The sequence below is a fragment of the Vigna angularis genome, chromosome 10, assembly GCF_016808095.1.
Source record: "Vigna angularis cultivar LongXiaoDou No.4 chromosome 10, ASM1680809v1, whole genome shotgun sequence".
NCBI classification, from domain to species: domain Eukaryota; kingdom Viridiplantae; phylum Streptophyta; class Magnoliopsida; order Fabales; family Fabaceae; genus Vigna; species Vigna angularis.
This window is the reverse complement of record NC_068979.1, coordinates 30,693,865-30,712,559: the sequence shown is the minus strand read 5'-3', so window position 1 is coordinate 30,712,559 and position 18,695 is coordinate 30,693,865. Positions and strand designations below refer to the sequence as shown.

The 18,695-nt window shown below is 32.0% G+C and overlaps 1 protein-coding gene across 1 annotated transcript; it reads right to left on the bottom strand.

Annotated features, from left to right (window-relative positions):
* Positions 1-2,235: 2,235 nt before the first annotated feature.
* On the bottom strand, positions 2,236-14,931 carry LOC108334983 (myosin-8). The gene is made up of 27 exons (XM_017570902.1): positions 14,928-14,931; positions 14,698-14,828; positions 13,481-13,609; positions 12,942-13,085; positions 12,695-12,847; positions 11,426-11,578; positions 11,176-11,234; positions 10,900-11,059; positions 10,507-10,656; positions 10,265-10,407; positions 10,024-10,170; positions 9,819-9,920; positions 8,878-8,935; positions 8,690-8,791; positions 7,716-7,753; positions 7,416-7,542; positions 7,138-7,308; positions 6,916-7,047; positions 6,717-6,826; positions 6,548-6,608; positions 6,152-6,329; positions 5,838-6,043; positions 5,117-5,236; positions 4,070-4,168; positions 3,710-3,851; positions 2,408-2,478; positions 2,236-2,340 (listed from the first exon to the last, which is right to left on the bottom strand). Exons 1-27 carry the CDS (start codon positions 14,929-14,931, stop codon positions 2,236-2,238), a joined length of 3,195 nt encoding a protein of 1,064 aa, XP_017426391.1.
* Positions 14,932-18,695: the final 3,764 nt, after the last annotated feature.

The following is an 18,695-nucleotide window of genomic DNA, read 5'->3' as shown; positions in this document are numbered from 1 at the left end:
TACATTATATAATTGATTATTAAGTCTATATCAGATTTTGATTATTATATGACCCATGGATTTGATTTTTTGATTTTGATTAAATTCTATATCCTGTTTTAATACCACTAATAACTATATGAAAATTTTACTCCTAACAACTACTTTTTCAAATAACTTTTAAGGTGTCATGATGTATTCATGTTAAACATTACAAATAATGTCCTATAGTTAATGTTTCAAATATCATATGAAGATTATTAATTTTCTAGTATTGTGTGTATTCTTTTAAAGTCCACATCATTTGTATTGTTTCTATTCAATATAAAAAGTTCTAATAAGAATAATTTAGAAGCAACATGTAAATATAATATTTAAATATGTCAATTTATTCTCGTTTTTCTATTCTAATTTAGAAAATAGATTTTAAGCCTAACTCAAAATAAGATGAGATTTACACCACTTATATAGTGTAAATCTATTTTATTTCTAATCAATATGAGATCTCTAGATTCTAACATTAATGAAAATGAAATACATTTTAAGTATATTTTTAACACAAATTAAATACATTTTAGCTACGTATTTTTTCAACAATGAGAAACAAATAACTTAGAGCAAGTATTGCCAATAATAACATCTTAGGGTAAAGAAAAATATAATTAAAAAAACACCCTAAATGGAATGACGACAAAAAACTTTTAGAAGAAATGAGATGAGAAGCTTGCAAAGGTGGTGTGTTGGAAACAATGGCATGCCGGTGAAGGTCATTGTTAGTACGAAACCTCGAGTGTGGACGAGAAGATGGAGAAGGACGAGAGCGATAATGGTGCCGCAGAGATATTTCAAGAGAGTAGGCTTGGTGGCGTGGCGAAGAAGGTTGTGAGTATTGTGGCTGGTAGTAATAGCAACCAAGAGAAAATGAAGATGAATTAGATAATATGAAAATGTCATGAACATAAAGGAGATGTGTTTAAAGGATGTTTTTGCATTGGTTTAATAACATTTTTGTCCTTATATTTATAATAATAATTCAATGTTTTCTCCCTATTTTTAACTCAATGTTTTTTTTTTCTATTTATTTTGTACTCAATATGGTCTCTATATATTTTAAAAAAGACTAAATATGATCCTTCTGCTATATCAATATTAATATCATTTATCCCTTTTTGTTCTTGGGATTGAACAATAAAAACGTAAAGCGTGGGTGATTTAAACTATGTTAACGTTGATTAATTGAAAGAATCACATTGAGTCATTTTAAAACATAGGGCATCACTGAGAAAAAATAATAAAAAGAAATACTTTGAATCATTACACTATAAAAAAAAACCTGAGCTTGTCAATAGGAAAAATATTCATTTGTAAGCACAAAATTTCTTCAATCAAGCAAGATTACCAACATAAAAAAAATCATTGATATAATGCTAGTTGATAATTTTTATTGACGATTTAGAAATGTCAGTAAATAATTGTTGATATTTGGTTTTTTCCTTCCTTATTCTTTTCTTTTTCATTTTTTTCTTTTTATTTTTTTTCATTTTCTTTCGTCACCGACATTTGTTGTTGTTATCATCGTTGTCATTGTGTACACCACTTTTGGTTCTCCCTCCTCCTCCTCTTCCTCCTCTTCCTTCTCCTTTATCACTATCGTCACCACTGCAATAACAATCCTCATCGCCTCCTCTTCCTTCTCTTCTTCTCCTCTTCATCTTTCTCATTGTTTTTCTTCCCATTTCTTCTCTTTCTCCTCATTCTTTTTTCTTTTTTCTTCTCACTCATCTCCACTTAATATATAAGACATATTTCATCAGATTTAGTGAGAAAATTAAAACTCAATTTTACCAACGAATTTATCAACAAATTTTAAAAAATACGATTATTAATGAAATTTCAAAAATTTAATTATTAATAGATTTTCAAAAAATTCAATTACCAACAAATTTTACTTTCACATTATCAAAACTAAAGCAAAAACTTTGAAATTATTTGACTAACAAAAGTATCTAATTAATAAAAGTTATACATGACCTATGAATCAATTGTAAGTGAAAATATTCATTAACAATTAAAATTCTAAAATTCATCAATAAATTATATTTTACTGACAGCTTTTTTTCATAAATAAAACTTGTTAATAAATACTATTTTACTGACAATTTTTTTATCATTGTGTTTTCTTATAATATTATTATTATAAATATAGAAAAGAAATGCTATTAAACCTAGATTTAATAAGAGATATCTAATGTTAATTTATACCTTCAAATGTTCATTTTCCGATGCAAATTTATTGATTGCGTCAGCAGCATTGACAAGAAAATCCGGTGTAATTTTCTTTTCCAATGAACTAATTTGTTCCTGTAAAACATAACAATAACAATATATACAATAATGTAAAATTTCAAACACGTTATTTAAATTGTACCTTAAGGTGTTCATTTTCTGAAATAAGCTTATAGATAAACTCATCGTTAACAGGAAACTCTTGTAAAGTAGTTTTCTTTTCCAACAATTTAATGCGTTCCTGTAAAGCATAAAAAATAACGATAATAATAATAATAAAAAATAATTACAAGAATGCATAAATTTCAAATACTTGGTATTTGATTTGTACCTTAATACGTTTATTTTCTAAAGTAAGGTTATTCAACTCATCGTTAGTAACATTTGTAGGTAACTCTCTTCCAATTTTCTTTTCGAATGAATTCACCAGTTCCTGCAGAGAATAAAAAATAAACACATAAAAATTCAATATCAAATACTAACAAGTGAGTTGGGTTAAATTAACTCATTAAATGACTAACTTATAATAGATCAGATTGGATCGAGTCAGATTATCTGTTTTAACAACTCTACAAACACTTCATTATTTTTTTCACATTAGTTAATTAGAAAATTTGAGTATGTCCCTTAAAATGATGTGTTTATGATTCTAATACGTATTCGCATACAGTATTTTTGTATGCTTTTTTAATCTTTGACACAATTCTGACCCAAGAAGACTCTAACAAAATCTTAATAAGGACAAATAGAGTAATTTTTAAAACTCACTTATTTTATAAGTTTCTATTACGAATATAAAAATAAGGAACAAAATTAGAATTTCACTGCACTAATGAAGGTGTGTAAACAAATTGAAATTAGTTTTCAAGTAAGAGATTATTAAAATTGGTGAACAAACAATTTTGGTAGAGAAGCATTGGAGAGAGAAATTAAAAACCAATAAATTGAAAGCACTACGTAAATATAGTAAATAAGACGTGAGAGTTATATTCTTTGTATTATGTATAAATACATGTACAAAGACTATTATTACTCATTCCAAAAGAATACTAACGAGTGAAAAGAAAAATAATATTTAATTTTTCTAGATTTATTTGGGTTGAATTAAGTGTTTGTTGGAAACTAGAAATAAAATCAATGTATAATATATAGGTTGGTGCAAACCTCACCTTACACTAACGGTTTAAACCGGTTTCATGAGATTGGGTTAGGTTTAAAGTCCACTTCTTAACATAGTATTAGAATTATGATTAGAATATATCTTAACGATATTTATTGTTTGTTGGATATGTTGTTCCATCCCATCAAATTACCTATAAACTCTAGTCTGACGCTGTCTCCTTCTTAACAGTTTTTTATTTCCATCCATCTTAATATTCTCTTTCAATACAAGATTTGCAGCAAAAGGAAGGTATGAATAATTAACAGAATACCTGCACAGTTTGAGGTTGCTCAACTACTTTCATGGCAGTCTCTAGTTCCTCAGTGAGCACTGCCTTAGCTTCTTGGAACTGAAACTCCATCTCTTGCAAATCAAGCCGCAGTTTTTCAGTTTCCTGTTTCTTGGCTTCCTTGATTTCTTCGAACTGAACCTCCTTCGCTTGCAAAACATGTTTTAGGTTTTCAATTTCTTGTGTTTTGGCTTCCAACTGTACCTCCTTCTCTTGCAAAGCATATTGTAGTTTTTCATTTTCTTGTGTCGTAGCTTCCTCAATATCATAATGAAAGGACAAAACATTTAGCATCTTGGAGATAAACTCTTTCATGCTTCTACATTTTAATTTACTGTAAATAAATAAATTACCCTCATTGTCTTCTCTTCCTCTAGAAACGAAATTAAATCTTTCACTTTCTTTGCCAGATTATTTTTTGCAGCTTCAAGTGCCTTTGTTTCTTTGGCAGCCTACACTAAGTTCAAATTTAAAAATATATATTAATTATAGATAGGAAAGTAAAAGAGCCACAATGAAAAATCTAAAAACTATAGTTTGCCAATGGTCGAGGATTTCTTATTTTTGTAAGTTTAAATTTATTGATAAATTTGAGCATTCTTAATTAACTTTTTATTAAAAGTTTTTGGTTTATTGAACATTCAAAACTTATATATTTTCCAGTTAAGTCTTTGTTAATATTAATTGTGTGATATGACTATTTTATTTATTTGTTTTCACTTGTAAATGTAAAATTTTATAATTAGTATAAAAATAATATTATGGTTAAAATATAAAATGATAAGTGATTAAATAACTTTTATTTTTTTTATTGAGAACGTGTTGAATAACTAGATCATTATTCGTCCTAATAACTTTCATATCATCACATAGAATTATGAAAAGATTGTTTCATCACTATTATTAATGAAACCTACTTGTTATCCAATCTATTTTAAATAAAAATAATAAAAATTATTCATGATAACAACAATATTTATATGAGCAACATTTCTTAACATGTAGAGAGAAGTAATTAAGATTATATAATAAAATCATAACCACGCCATCTAATTAATAAAAACTTAAATAGTAAAAACTCAATTAAAAAATTGAGTACTTAATATACCAACAAAATTTAATTAAAAACATCTAAATTTATCATAAATTTATTAATTTATATTTCCTACAATAGAAATATATATATATATATATATATATATATATATATATATATATATATATATATATATATATATATATAGTATCAGAGATGTAGAGAATTTTATGGTAACAAAAGCTCACCAATTTCTTATGAAAAATGATTAATAATGCTGATTAATTTTAAAATGAAAAATACTATAGGAATTTGCTAATGCTTTAAGAATGAAGAAAACTAAACAAGAGGGAAGAGGGAACACCATTTTAAGCTTTCGAAGTTCTCTCCGAGCCATTGTTCTCTTCCTGGAACACACTACGAAAATTGTTGCTTTCTTTAACCTCTGGAAATAAGTACGAGCAATATAACCTCTATATAGACCCTATAATAAGAAGACAAAAGAAAAAGCACATTAAATTTATCATGTTTTATATATAATGCACCAAACATCATACCATGTGAATATATGGTTACTAGTGAGATAAACAATTGCCCAACACCTTCGATGCTTTAACCTCATGCTTGTTCATTATAAAATAGCATGTTACAATGATTGAAAGGGTAAGTGAAAGACTTAAATTTCACTTGAGATTCTAGATATAAATGATTATTTGTTTTAACGAAGCATAACTGAAGAAATTCAATACCAATGAAACCTGAATCAAACTGACATAAAACACTACTTCTAATCCAAAATGTTATTTTTTATTTAGTTTTTTCATTTTTACTCAATGTAAGACTTAGATATGACAGTGTATCTGTATTGAAAGTCCCACGTCGACTAGAAATAAGACTAATTTATAATATATAAGTGGGTGCAAACCTCACTTTAGAAGTTGGTTTTGTGAAGTTGAGTTAGGTCTAAAGTTTACTTTTTAACATGGTATCACCTCACCTTACAAACCGGTTTGTGGGGTTGAGTTAGGCTTGAAATCCACTTTTTAACAGTATTCTTCTTTTAACTAAGAAGTTCTCTATCCTACCTGTATAACAGCTGCAGCTTGTGATCGTTTTCTGAATCTAAGGTCATTTCTAGCAACCATCCCTCTCAAACAAATTTGAATATAAATAGCTGAGGCATAAATACTTTTGTAAGCTTCTCTGGAAACATGCATTAGGAAATCTTTCTGAATTTTCAAAGAAGCTGCTTCTCTCCTCATGCATTCATACTGATGTCGTGCAAGTTGTCCTACATTAAATTCAAAGCACATAAATATACAATCAACGTGCAATAACATTTCATTGATTACATAGTAAAACACTACAAATAGTCCTAAAAGCTTCACATAAATGACACCTTTCGCAACCCTTTGAAGTTCTATGGCAGACAACAGCAATGAGATGAACTGTTTCTGACAGAGAAACGTGCGGAGTTTTCTCTGAATAACACTTGCAGATCTTCCCAGGACCTCTGCACGACATGCATCTAGTTCTGCTATTTGACTTGCTCTCAGAAACACTTTTGTCTTTCCAATCTGCAATGGGAAATAGTTCAGTCAGCAAGAGTTTTATTGTTTTTCCTTTTATGATCTTAAATGAAGCAATCACACAAGCACATAGAAGCAATGCAATAGCAGTTAACTTGTTTTATTCCGAATAACATTTTATTTCAAGTCCATGTTAAAGCAAACCAGCATGCAATGTAAATGCTACAACTGAGATGAATAAAAAATCCAGTTGGATAAATTGGCACCTGATAATCTTTAAGATTGACTCTATCTAGAAGCCTCTTGCAAGCAGTCTTCCTATTAGGGCTGAGAATGTATGGTTATTGTTATTCAGTTTCAAATACTCCACAATCAGATTCATCAATATGACTGGAAAAGGCAAAACAAAAAATGGAAAGGTATGCATGAAAATACCATTCTTTCAGAACCTCAGGTTCCAGGATGCTAAACCTCTGAACAAATTCATCAAATTTCTTTCTAGTAGGATATCCAGCACAACTTATCCGAATTGCCTCCATTACTCCCTGTGAATGGCATCCGCAAAGTCTCAAGTCACTTGGCCACAGTACTCATGTCAGACAAGAGAACACAGCCAAAATGGCATTGAACTTACTCCACATCGAAGCTGCTGCAACACAATTTTGTTCCCGAATATCCCTGGCTTCAGAAGATGATTTGGCTTTACACAACGAATGTAGTGTGGCTCGGTAGCATTTAGTGTTTCAAGCAAAGATTGCAGTTGTAGCTTTGTAATACGTGCATTAATTAAGCATAATGCAGATGAATACAAGGCAGAGATAATTTTCATATATATACTTGGCAAAACAAAACAGACCTTAAACTGAGTGGCAACTGAAGAGAACTTTTTCGATTTTGTAGCATTCTCAGGTAAAGGTGGGAACAACCCTGAAACAAAGGAGCACTTGGAGGCATTGAGTATGTCAGCATGCTCTGGAATAGCGTAGTCTTTATTTTTATCAAGGAAAAGATCAGTTTGATAAGTGACCTGGAATTGAAAACCATCATATATTAAGCCTTTTTTCTTCGTGAATGAAATGAAAATAATAGTTAGCCCTTGAGAAAACTATGTAGACAAAAATGTACTTCACTTACATCACCAGCATAATGCTTAATGGTGAAGTCAGTGCGAGAGAACTTTGGCTTGTTGAAGCGTTTGTTGTCTTTGAAGGTTTGATACAGCTTTTCAGCAAATGTTTCGTGCGTTGATCTTGGAAACATACTACAAAGAATAAGCAGGACAACCTCACAATCTCAAAGGTCATGCATATGCAGATGCCATTGCATATCTATATAGAAGTATATTTAATGCAAAAGTGAATAATATTAACCAATCCGTATCTAATTGAATAACCACAGTCAAGTGTTTGAGCCACTCAGTATTGAAATACATACCAGGCCTCATCCAGGAGAGAAATAATGCCAACTGGTTTCTGCAGTTACAAGTGTACATCAATTAGAAATGTAAAATACAAAAGAAACAAGTATATCTCAGTAAAGTTCAAATACATACTCTTTTCAGAAAAGAAAATGTTAAAGCCTAACAAGAAACAATAGTAAACACAGGGAAAAGATTCTGAATTTCCTCTCTTTATTACAGAACAAAACACCCCTACAAACGAGCTTACTCCTTTATAATGGAATGTGTTCAGTTTTACAAAATATATTCAAAACTTCTGTCAGGACACCACCTCCTATTACAAAGTTCTATTAAAGAAGAAACCAGGAAAAAGGAAAAAACAACTGTTTGTGTTTATTAAAACAGCTGTAAAATCTTATGTTGTTGGGAAGCTTGTATATATAGGTGTGTTTTGGGGTTATGGGGGGAGGATAGGAAAATTAGTGAATAGTGGTAGGTTTCTGGAGTGTTTCTGTAATAATTCTGAAACTTCTATTTGAAATTCTCAGGTTTCTCTGTTTGAGTTTTCTTTCTTTTTTTGAATTAATGCCCTTTTACTCCTTTTTCCTCTTCTGATACACCTTAAACCCTGTTCTCTTAAAGGTTATTTCTCTGACTTGTTCCTAACATATGCAGTTATATGTACTAGCAAGCCATCTATGAACCATTCTCACATTTTGTCCAAAAATCGATGGCAGTAACATCAATAGAACAATCACTATTCGCTAATCATGACATGTTGACTTACTGAGGAATTTAATTTGAATGGATGTTTCAAAAAAGGCATCATGAAAACTCATCAGGTCAACCACACTCACATTATCACGAGCAGGATTAATTTAGTCCAAATGGGAGTGGAAACCATGGTAGAATCATACATATAAATGAAAATACATCTGATGCAAGACTGAGATGAGAAAATGATAGAAGTTTCCCACAATGGCAAAATTGATGGAAGTGTGAACTGCACCTTCTCTATGAGATCAATAACATCTTGATTATCCACGAACTCAATATAACTCCAATCAATCTCTTCCTTTTTATATTCCTCTTGCTCCATTTTGAAGATATGCTGCAAATGAAGTGTTCATTGAGTCAACAGAAATTGTTCAACAGATGATGAGTACCAACAAGATGGACAAACTAAGGGAATCAAACCTGGTTGAAATGTTGCTGTAATTTCTCATTTGCCAAATTGATACAGAATTGCTCAAAGCTGTGTCCCACCAATTAGACATTACAAAGGAGAGTTTGAAAAGTTAGTACCATAGGAAAAAGGGTCAATTCCAAAAAAATGACACTATTTTTCTTTTATGTTTTTCGTTGTTTTCTATTAAGTAAGGATGTTTATAATATAGGACAATCTTACTAAAATAAATTATATATAAGCAAACTCAACTCAAGTAATCTGGAAGAGAAGATCAAGTTACAAACATATCTAGCAAGGAACTATCAGGAGTCATGTTATAGGAATTATAAAATCGTCCACCATCGTTAAGAGCTACATTATACACTCAATCATCTACTAGTCATCTTCCAAAAATTTTCAACTACCCTCTTTCTAAGTTTCCAGCCATCAACAACCAATGCAATTATTTCTACTCCCAAAATTCTAACACAACTACCTCAACATTTTTTAACCATTTATGTTATGCTTGAATCAGACAAACAAAATACTCTGGCATGTGAAGAAGACAGATCCATAACCAATAGATTCTCTCTTCGTAGAGAGCGTTAGGGTAAACTTAAATGTGATAGATTTAGTTAGGTTGTTTATTTGTTTAAGACTTTTGTCAGTTTTAGATTGTAAGAGTCAGTAGATTAATGCAGTGGTTTTTAGACAATAATAAGGAATAAATGGTGTCCTAATGGTAGAGTTTATAGCTTTGTAGGTGAAAAGCCAATATGTAAGTCTATAAACTGTAAGTGTCTTATTGACACATAGTGTGGAAAAACATCAAAAGCATATTCACAAATATCTAAGCGAGTGTTATTTTCTAACATAGAGTAGAGTTAATAAATGCATTGCGCATAAGTTCCTATAGTAAATAATTAAACTTCATGTCAACATCTGGAAAAAAGGGGTACTGGCTAAGCACCTGTTGGTTTTGAAACTCTCAAATCCATATATATCTAGAACTCCAATCAAACTATTTGACTTTGGATCTTGCCCAATAGTGTCGTTTATCTTGCACATAATCCTGGACAACACATGATTGCACCAATAGAATCAGGGAAACTCATGTACATTAAAATGAGCTTTTATAAGGATATGTAAACTTTTGAGCATCATAGATATATTACCAGTCAAAAAGCCTTGAATAAATTATTTTAGCTAATGAATCTCTTCTGAGAGCTGCAGAATTTGGATCAAGTGATTTTGTTATGGTGTCGCCACGAGTCACTATAATACTTTTGCAGAAAGACTCTTCAAGGGACTTCTCATCACACCTTCCACAAACAAACAAATAAATAACCATAGAAGTAATAGACTTGGAGATTAACTTTTAAGAGAAACAAAAAATAAATTAACGACTTCACTTACATCAAAAGCTCAGCTGCGGTTTTTAGGTGGAAATAGGATTTTTCATCCTTGGGCTGACAGGAATCAAACACCTCTTCCACTCCCTTAACAAAATCAATGTTTCCTAAATGAAGTATTGCAGCTACTACTCGAAATATAGCATCCTGAGAAGAGGGATGCCAAATATTTCTAATGAAAACAATTAATAGAAAAAAAGAAGAAACATATATACACTCTCCAATGGGGATGTTACTGAGAGGTACCTGCTCCTCAGAGCTGATCCCAACAACCTCCATAGCTCTCTTAGTTGCAAAGTACTCCTTAGAATCATCCAACCCATCCAGCTCAATGCTATTTGATTGATTAAGGTAATGGAATTTTCTTGGATCTCCCAATTTATACTTACCAGATTCCTAGACATGGGAAAACTCAAATAAAAACAATGAATCTCATAAGCTAACTTAAAAAAACTTCAAAACCCAACTTTTGAAGCTCATATGCATGTAGAGAATGCTCATGAACTTTTTGTTATGAAACCATGAATCCTGTAAGCTACTTGGATCAAGTTAGTGACGAGGGAATTGGAAAATTTGAGCTTATAAAATTTAAACCTCTTTGTCATTGTTGTACCAAAACAAGGAAGAATAATAATGTACCTCTTTTGGTGCAGCACACAGCATATAAAAGCAATGATAGTTTCTCTCAGGATCAGAAACTTGACAAACACGGGATCGTTCCAGCAAATATGTTCTGATAGCAGCTCCTGAAATTCTCCCCTTTTGATCAAATTGAATCTCCACAAACTTACCAAAACGACTGAAATTATACTATGTAAGCTTAGGACAGACTTTAAATCAATTTAGGCAAAAGAGGGTGCAGAGGAAATTACAAAGAAGAGGAAAAAAGATCTAATTGGACAACAAACTCAGTACCTAGAATTATTATTCCTAACTGTCTTTGCGTTGCCAAATGCTTCTAAAACTGGATTGGACTGCACAATTGTGCATAACATGCAAAATAAGTAATAACATCCAAAATTAAATTTCTCAAGAATGTATCACTAATCTTACAGTCATAGTACTGTGAGAGAGATTAATATATGGTCCAGTAAGCTTGGGGTTAGACAAGAAAACTAAAATGCAGAAACTTAATCAGAATACAGGGCAAGATTTAGTTTCTTACCTCGAGAACTTGTTGCTCCACAGACCGTCCTTCAGTTTCTGCTCTCCCTCCAATAAAAGCAAGATACTGCATAAGCATCTTTGTACTTTCAGTTTTTCCAGCTCCACTTTCTCCACTAACCAAAATAGATTGGTTTCTTTTTTCGTTTATCATCTTGCTGTAGATAGTTATCTTGGTTAGTGAATGTAGACACGTCTTATTCATAATTTTATATCATTTGACAATTGCCAAGAACCTTTGATACTGCTACGAAACCAGAAACGGTAAAGAAGAGATATAAAACCAGAAATACAATTTTTGTGTAGTTACTCAATGCAAGAAGGAAGAAAGTGTTATCATTCTATTACCGAGTGCAGTAGGTGATGTATTACAAAAAGATAGATCTGTTTCTTCGAATTGCTATCTCCAGGATGTTTTCCTATGATTTTTCTACTTCTCTAATGGTATCATATTTCACCTTGTGTGCTTAGTTCCACCATGCTTAACAGGATTTTTCCCGATTGCATTAATTGACTTATTATCAACTCATATGGCAGTAGATTCATCATGTAGCTGCTCCACATCATATAAAACTTTTCTAAGTCAAATGGCATGATTTGTTGCGGCTGCAGCAGAAATATATTTATCTTCAGTGGTGGATTGAGCTACCACCTCCTATTTCTTTGAATTCCATGACAAAACACCACTACCAAATGAGAAAACATAACTTAAGGTACTCTTGGCATTGTCTAAACTTCTTATGTAGGCACTATCTATATATTCTTGAAGATCTCAAATTTCATCCTTTAAAAACCATAAGCTACAATCAGTTGTGCCTTTAAAAACCAAATGATAACTGTTTTCTTCTCTCTCACATACCCTTAAAAGTGAAGGAGTTCCGCTATCACGTTATGAAACTAGAAACAGTAAAAATAAGTTATAAAACCAGAAAAACAGTTATCATTTCATTATTGAGTTCAGTAGGCAATGTATTAAAAAAAGATAGATCACAAAAGTTTTCATTTTGGTTAATACTCAAAAGAGAGATATAAATTTCCACAAAAATAAGGACCTAGACTCCTCAAAAAACAACGATTATCACTGATTTCAACTTAACAAAAAAGAAGTTGTTGCGATGGATGCAAAAACCAAAAACAAAAACTATCAAATGGTATACGCTCCATAACACGGACTTATTTGTTTCTTAATTATCTAGACCTGTTATCTTCTTTAAAGCACAGAAACAGGTTAAAGCCACCAACCAAAGTACAGAAAACTGAGAGCAGCAACGAGGTACCTATATGCAGAACTTGCAATAGCAAAAGGGTGCGGGCTCTGCTCACCAAAGGCCGCACATTTATACTTTTCCATGGTACTAGTTCCAGTCAAATGAGGTAACTTTTGAAAAGGGTTTACAGCTATCAATATACTTCCCGTGTATGTCTGCAAACGACACCATAAAAAGTAGTTAAAGCTTCATTGCAGTGAGTGTCACAGCAAAAGAAAGCACATCCGGAATATCGATTCAACATCTTACATAAATCTCATTTATGGAATATCGAATTTGCAAATTCTGAAGAAGTCCTGGTTCATGCAGATATGCCAGTCTTGTCATATCTTCCACACCAGCAGGTGGGAATTCTGGATCTTTGGGATACATGTTAGCGGATTTTCTCACAACCTGCAATGGAAATGCAGATGCTGTTGAGTGCTTTCGACAGTTTAATAATCTCATTGTGTAGGTGAATTGGTTTAACTCTGAAGTACAATGGAAAACTCTTGCAAACAAACTTCTTGACAAGATTTTAGATAAACTACACAATTCCTTGCTAAAGAAGTATCTATGATATGAATATCAGATGCACAGAGAAGGTTCAAACCCTATCACATACTGTGATATTCCTTTTCACCAATATAATAATGCATCACACACCCACAATAGCCTCAAAAAGTACAAAGCATTGGAGAAACGAACTACATATACCAGACAGAAAATTTTGTTTGCAGGTTTGTGTGTGTGTGCATGTGTGCTACAGACGCATATATACGGATTTACCATACATTCAGGAGACTCACCCTCGTGTCCGATTCAAAGAGGATCGTGACCTCGTCTTTGTTAGATTCCTGGATTTCTCCATCTATCCAAGCTAACTCAGTGTCCTCTACCCAAACATGGGACCCCACTACAAAATTGACTTGATCAGCCTGTGCATTCAAAAGAATCATCAGTGCCTTTATCATTTGCAAACATGCAAACCAATTGGTGAGAATTTGCTCCCACATTACAAGTAAAGGTCAATCATATAAATGAAGCCAACGTTGCAATTGTTACATGACAACATAGTAAATGCCACCTAGTTAAGCACCCTTTAAACTTCAAAAAGACATTGCATCCTTAACATAAGTAAAAAAAAAAACGGCACTTCTGCATGATATTTGTTAAGACGCAAAGTAAAACAAATGACTGTAAAACAACAGACTGTCTAACTAAAGGCCTGGAAAGGAAAAGTAACACAATGTGATATGGAAAGTGTAAAAGAATTATTACCATTGCCAACAAAATGTTATGTGCCCAAATGAATCCGAGGATCAGCTGCTCAAACCTTGGATTGCATCACCAGAATCTACCAAGCAATGTGGAGAAATGACTTGAGAATATTGAATCTCTAAGGAGCAAGGACTAAATTATCTTGCTGAGCTATCCGTCTGTCTATCTAACTCTAACTTAAAGAAACTTGCTAGTAATATATATATATATATATATAAGTTGGCCTTTTCTTGGTATGAAGATTGGAAGATTCAAATGGGAGTCACCCCGGGAAAGTGGCGTTGCAGAAGAGGCTTCACAATCACGTGGCTTTTCACAAGAAGATGATCCAACCTATGCTAACCCCTCCTCTGCAACTATCTCCCTCTATTATCTTCTCTTGCTTCTGTCTCACTTTTTTCCTTCTATGTCTCAAGCCAATTGTCTGGTGCGTGCCTTCCCCAACAACGCAAACAAATTATAGCATGACACATGAAATGTGATCACAAACAACAACTATGTGTGTTGGTATATCTCCAACAACTATGTATCCTAATCTTATGTAACTGGCACACCATGAAATCCAACTTCACATGCTGTCCTTATTCTTCTCACAAAATGCCATATACACTTCCAACTAAAATAGAAAATCTCTGAATCCCTCGTTGTTTCTTCACACCTTGGATTCATTGTTCGCACATGAATCTCACACATACACGTATGCACTATGTCATCATGCGATCCCCTTTCTTGAATCCAGATACACCATGTCTTCCAAATTCTTGGTGCATGTGGAGACAGTTTTGACGTGATCAATCTCAGAAAGTGTCCTCAATCTTTCTTCTCCCTTGATCCTTTTTTTTCCACACCATGCATCATCAACCACAAATGATGATCCTATGAAAAATCCAAAGAAATTAAGAAATAACACAAAAATCTACACGCCTTTTCTTGAATCATAGCCTCTAGCATCCACCCTCATCGTCGTTGAAGTACTCATCGGTGCAACATCACCAGTGTGGTAGTTTTTCAACCATTGAATTGAATCTGAATATCTGATAGAAAATTTGTTTTTGGCAGAATTCAATGGCTTAGAAAATGTCACTTACTTGTTGCATTGGTGCAACGGTGGCATGTTAACTTTTTTCCTTAACAGATATGAATCATACCAATGTTTGTTTACCCTTATTCGAGGAAAGCCGGAGATCTAACTAGCTTCTCTACGTGGTTAAATCTACCTCATTTTCTATTTTTGATCTAATTTTTTCTATTATAGTATTAGTATTAATATTACATTCAAATCTTATTCTAAATTCGTGCTAGTTATGGTTACAATTATTGTTATTTTTATGTTCTCAACTATATACTCTATTGTATTTGTCTCGATCGAACTGCGATATTTTTTTTTATCCATAATTTCTATATTATTATATATAAAGGGATTATTCCTTTTGACCGTGCTGAACTTAAAGTTAACATAGGTCATTTTTAATTGAGTTACGGTGGTCGTCTTTGGCCATACAAGTGGATTGGGCTAACTCTATTTTCGCCTTTTCTTTGTTGTATAAATATTGTCGACTTAGGCAGACTTCACTGTGGATTGATTGGCATTTATCATGACTGGTAACTTCTGTGACATGGTTTCCTTTTCCTTTTTCATTTTGGTCTATTGCCTGCAACTTATCTTTTTTATGTTGATGACAACTCTAAGATCTAGTAAATTGAATCTTCCGTTGCATAATTTAGTACACAATAGTTCACATTTTGGAGATTGCACAGACAAACAAAACCGAATGAGAGCACAAACTCATAATGGATAGGCCTTTTCCATGCAAATGATGTTTTCAACTTGTATAAGATTCTTGGAGTGCGTGCTAAATGTTTATGTTAGACCCTGTAGAGGAACAATCTTGGAGTTAGGCGTGCAAAGGAAACAAACTACATTTGGGTTCTGCTAACTTAAATGATCAATGCAGATGTAACGCAGAAGACATTCTATTGGATTGGAGATGAACAGTATATTACGGCCCGAAGGAGCAGTAATATTCCAAGATCAAGCTGATGTGCTAGTGAAAGTGAAAAGAATTGTGAAAGGAATGAGATGGAATACCAAATGGTGGATCATGAGGATGGTATAATGGTTTCAGAGAAGATGTTGTTTATTGTCAAGCATCCTAACTTTTTGTTTGCTGGAGACTTGTTTGGAAGATCCATTTCAGTTTGACTCATCATTAACTTTATGTGGATTTTACTCAGAAAAAGTTATGTACAAACATATTTTCGTTTTACTTGTTTTTGTTAGCACACACTTAAATTTCTTGTACAAATTAAACTTTGTGAGTCTATCATACGATGCAATGATATAATCATCTGTTAGTATAAGAAATTAATATAGTTAATATGAGATAATATGTTTTTAGTATTACCAAGTATGTGAAATAGCTCATTACATTATTTCAGGTTTAAACTTTAAGTATACAGTTATATTAAATGTTTCAAGTTTAAACTTTAAATATACAGTTATATTAAATGCTGAATTAATAATTCTATTATTATATATTTTTTATGTTAAAAAAAAGTTTATGGATTGACTCTAACGTATAAAACTTTGGAATATTTGATCTTGTAGGAGAGATATGAAAATTCCCCAGTTGAAACGTCATGACCATCATATCTCTCCAAATCCTACGATCTAAAATGCAAGACCATTGCATTTCTCTATAGCACAATTGTCATATCAATAAATCATGTCCTCTCTGACATGTTCTAACACGTATCTTGTCAAGTCTCTTCCTCTACAAGTTTCTTTGAGATTGGGCAGCCACTATGGTATACCATAGAAAACCCAAGATGATAAAGAAAGGAAAAGATTTCTTCAAAGCCTCAAATCCTCCTTAAGCTTAGAGGCTAGTGTACCGTGGGAGGACTGAGATGATATCATTCCTTCAAAGAAAGGAAAAAAAAATATCATGGAAAACCAAGATGATAAAGAAAGGAAAAAAATTCTTTCAAAGTCTCATATTCTCCTTGAGCTTAGAGAGGTTAGTGTGTATCGTAAATGGACCGAGATGATATCATTCCCACAGAAGGACACCATATGAACATATGTTAGAATTAAATTATATTAAGGTAGCCTAAAGTGAAGCTTAATCAAAGACTAGGATTCCCTAAACTCATATAGATTAGGTAAGGCCTAAATAACTTAGGCCTAGTTTGGTAAGACCCATAAAAATAAGAAGAGTTATATATGTTTTTAGTCTTTGAACTTTAATGTAAAATTGAAATTCAATCTTATCCAAAATTTTGATAGATTTTGATCTTCAAACTTTAAAAATGAATGAATATAATCTTTTTATATTACATTAACCTTTTTTTTACATGTCAAACGTGTTTATGCTAGCATTTGAGTTTTTTCACACAGTTTAACATGTTCTCACTTTAATGTCAAATGGAAAACGTGTTTGACACATAAAAAATTAAAATAATTGGGTTAAAAATATTGGGAATCCAAGTGAGTCTAAGTCCCATATTGGATAGAAATGAAAAAATAGAGCACTATATAAAAATGAAAGACCCATTAACCCATTGCCTTAAGGTTTTGGGTAGAAGGTTGTATCAATCCCTTATATGGTTGGGCTCCAATGTCATTGGTGTTTGTATCTCTCAAGTGAACTTCATCCTTGATAGACTATCTATTCATTTTTAAAACTAAAAGATCTTGGTGCAAGCGGAAGACATCAACTTGAGCATTAGAAGAGTAGACATCTAGGACTTAGAGAGACATCTTGATCTTTGTTATAACAATTTACTTTCAATTTTTTAGTTTTGAAATATAATTATGGAATATAAAATATGTAGACCAATTTGAGAGGACCCATATATATATATATATATATATATATATATATATATATATATATATATATATATATATATAATAGAGAGAGAGAGAGAATTGGAAATTGTAAATTGGCATATCTACGAAGATATAAAACTTTGTGCAAAGAAAAGGCTAAAACATAATAATTTATCATGTTTTGTAAATAATAAAAACATAAAAAAACTAAGATAATGTTTATAAATAAACATGTGCAAACATATTAAGCTAAAATTATTATACACTTCATTTATAATAGAAATAAATGTATACATAGTTGAGAACACAAACAATTATAATAGTAACCATAACTAGCATGAGTCTAGAATAAGACTGAAATGTAATATTAATATTAATACTATAATAGAAAAAATTAGATTAAAAATAGAAAATGGAGTAGATTTAACCACGTAGAGAAACTAGTTAGATCTCCGGTTTTCCTCGAATAAGGGTAAACAAACATTGGTATGATTCATCTGTTAAGGAAAAAAGTTAACATGCCACCGTTGCACCAATGCAACAAGTAAGTGACATTTTCTAAGCCATTGAATTCTGCCAAAAACAAATTTTCTATCAGATATTCAGATTCAATTCAATGGTTGAAAAACTACCACACTGGTGATGTTGCACCGATGAGTTCTTCAACGACGATGAGGAAGGATGCCAGAGGCTTTTATTCAAGAAAAGGCGTGTAGATTTTTGTGTTATTTCTTAATTTCTTTGGATTTTTCATAGGATCATCATTTGTGGATGATGACGCATGGTGTAGAAGAAGGGTCAAGCGAGGAGAAAGATTGAGGACACTTTCTGAGATTGATCACGTCAAAACTCTCATCACATGCACCAAGAATTTGCAAGACATGGTGTATCTGGATTCAAGAAAGGGG

Coding starts and splice junctions, on each gene's coding strand:
- LOC108334983 (XM_017570902.1), bottom strand. Junction 10,408..10,506: donor GGATCAGCTCTGAGGAGCAG/GTACCTCTCAGT, acceptor CCCTCTTCTCAG/GATGCTATATTTCGAGTAGT. Junction 6,330..6,547: donor TCAATCTTAAAGATTATCAG/GTGCCAATTTAT, acceptor TTCCCATTGCAG/ATTGGAAAGACAAAAGTGTT.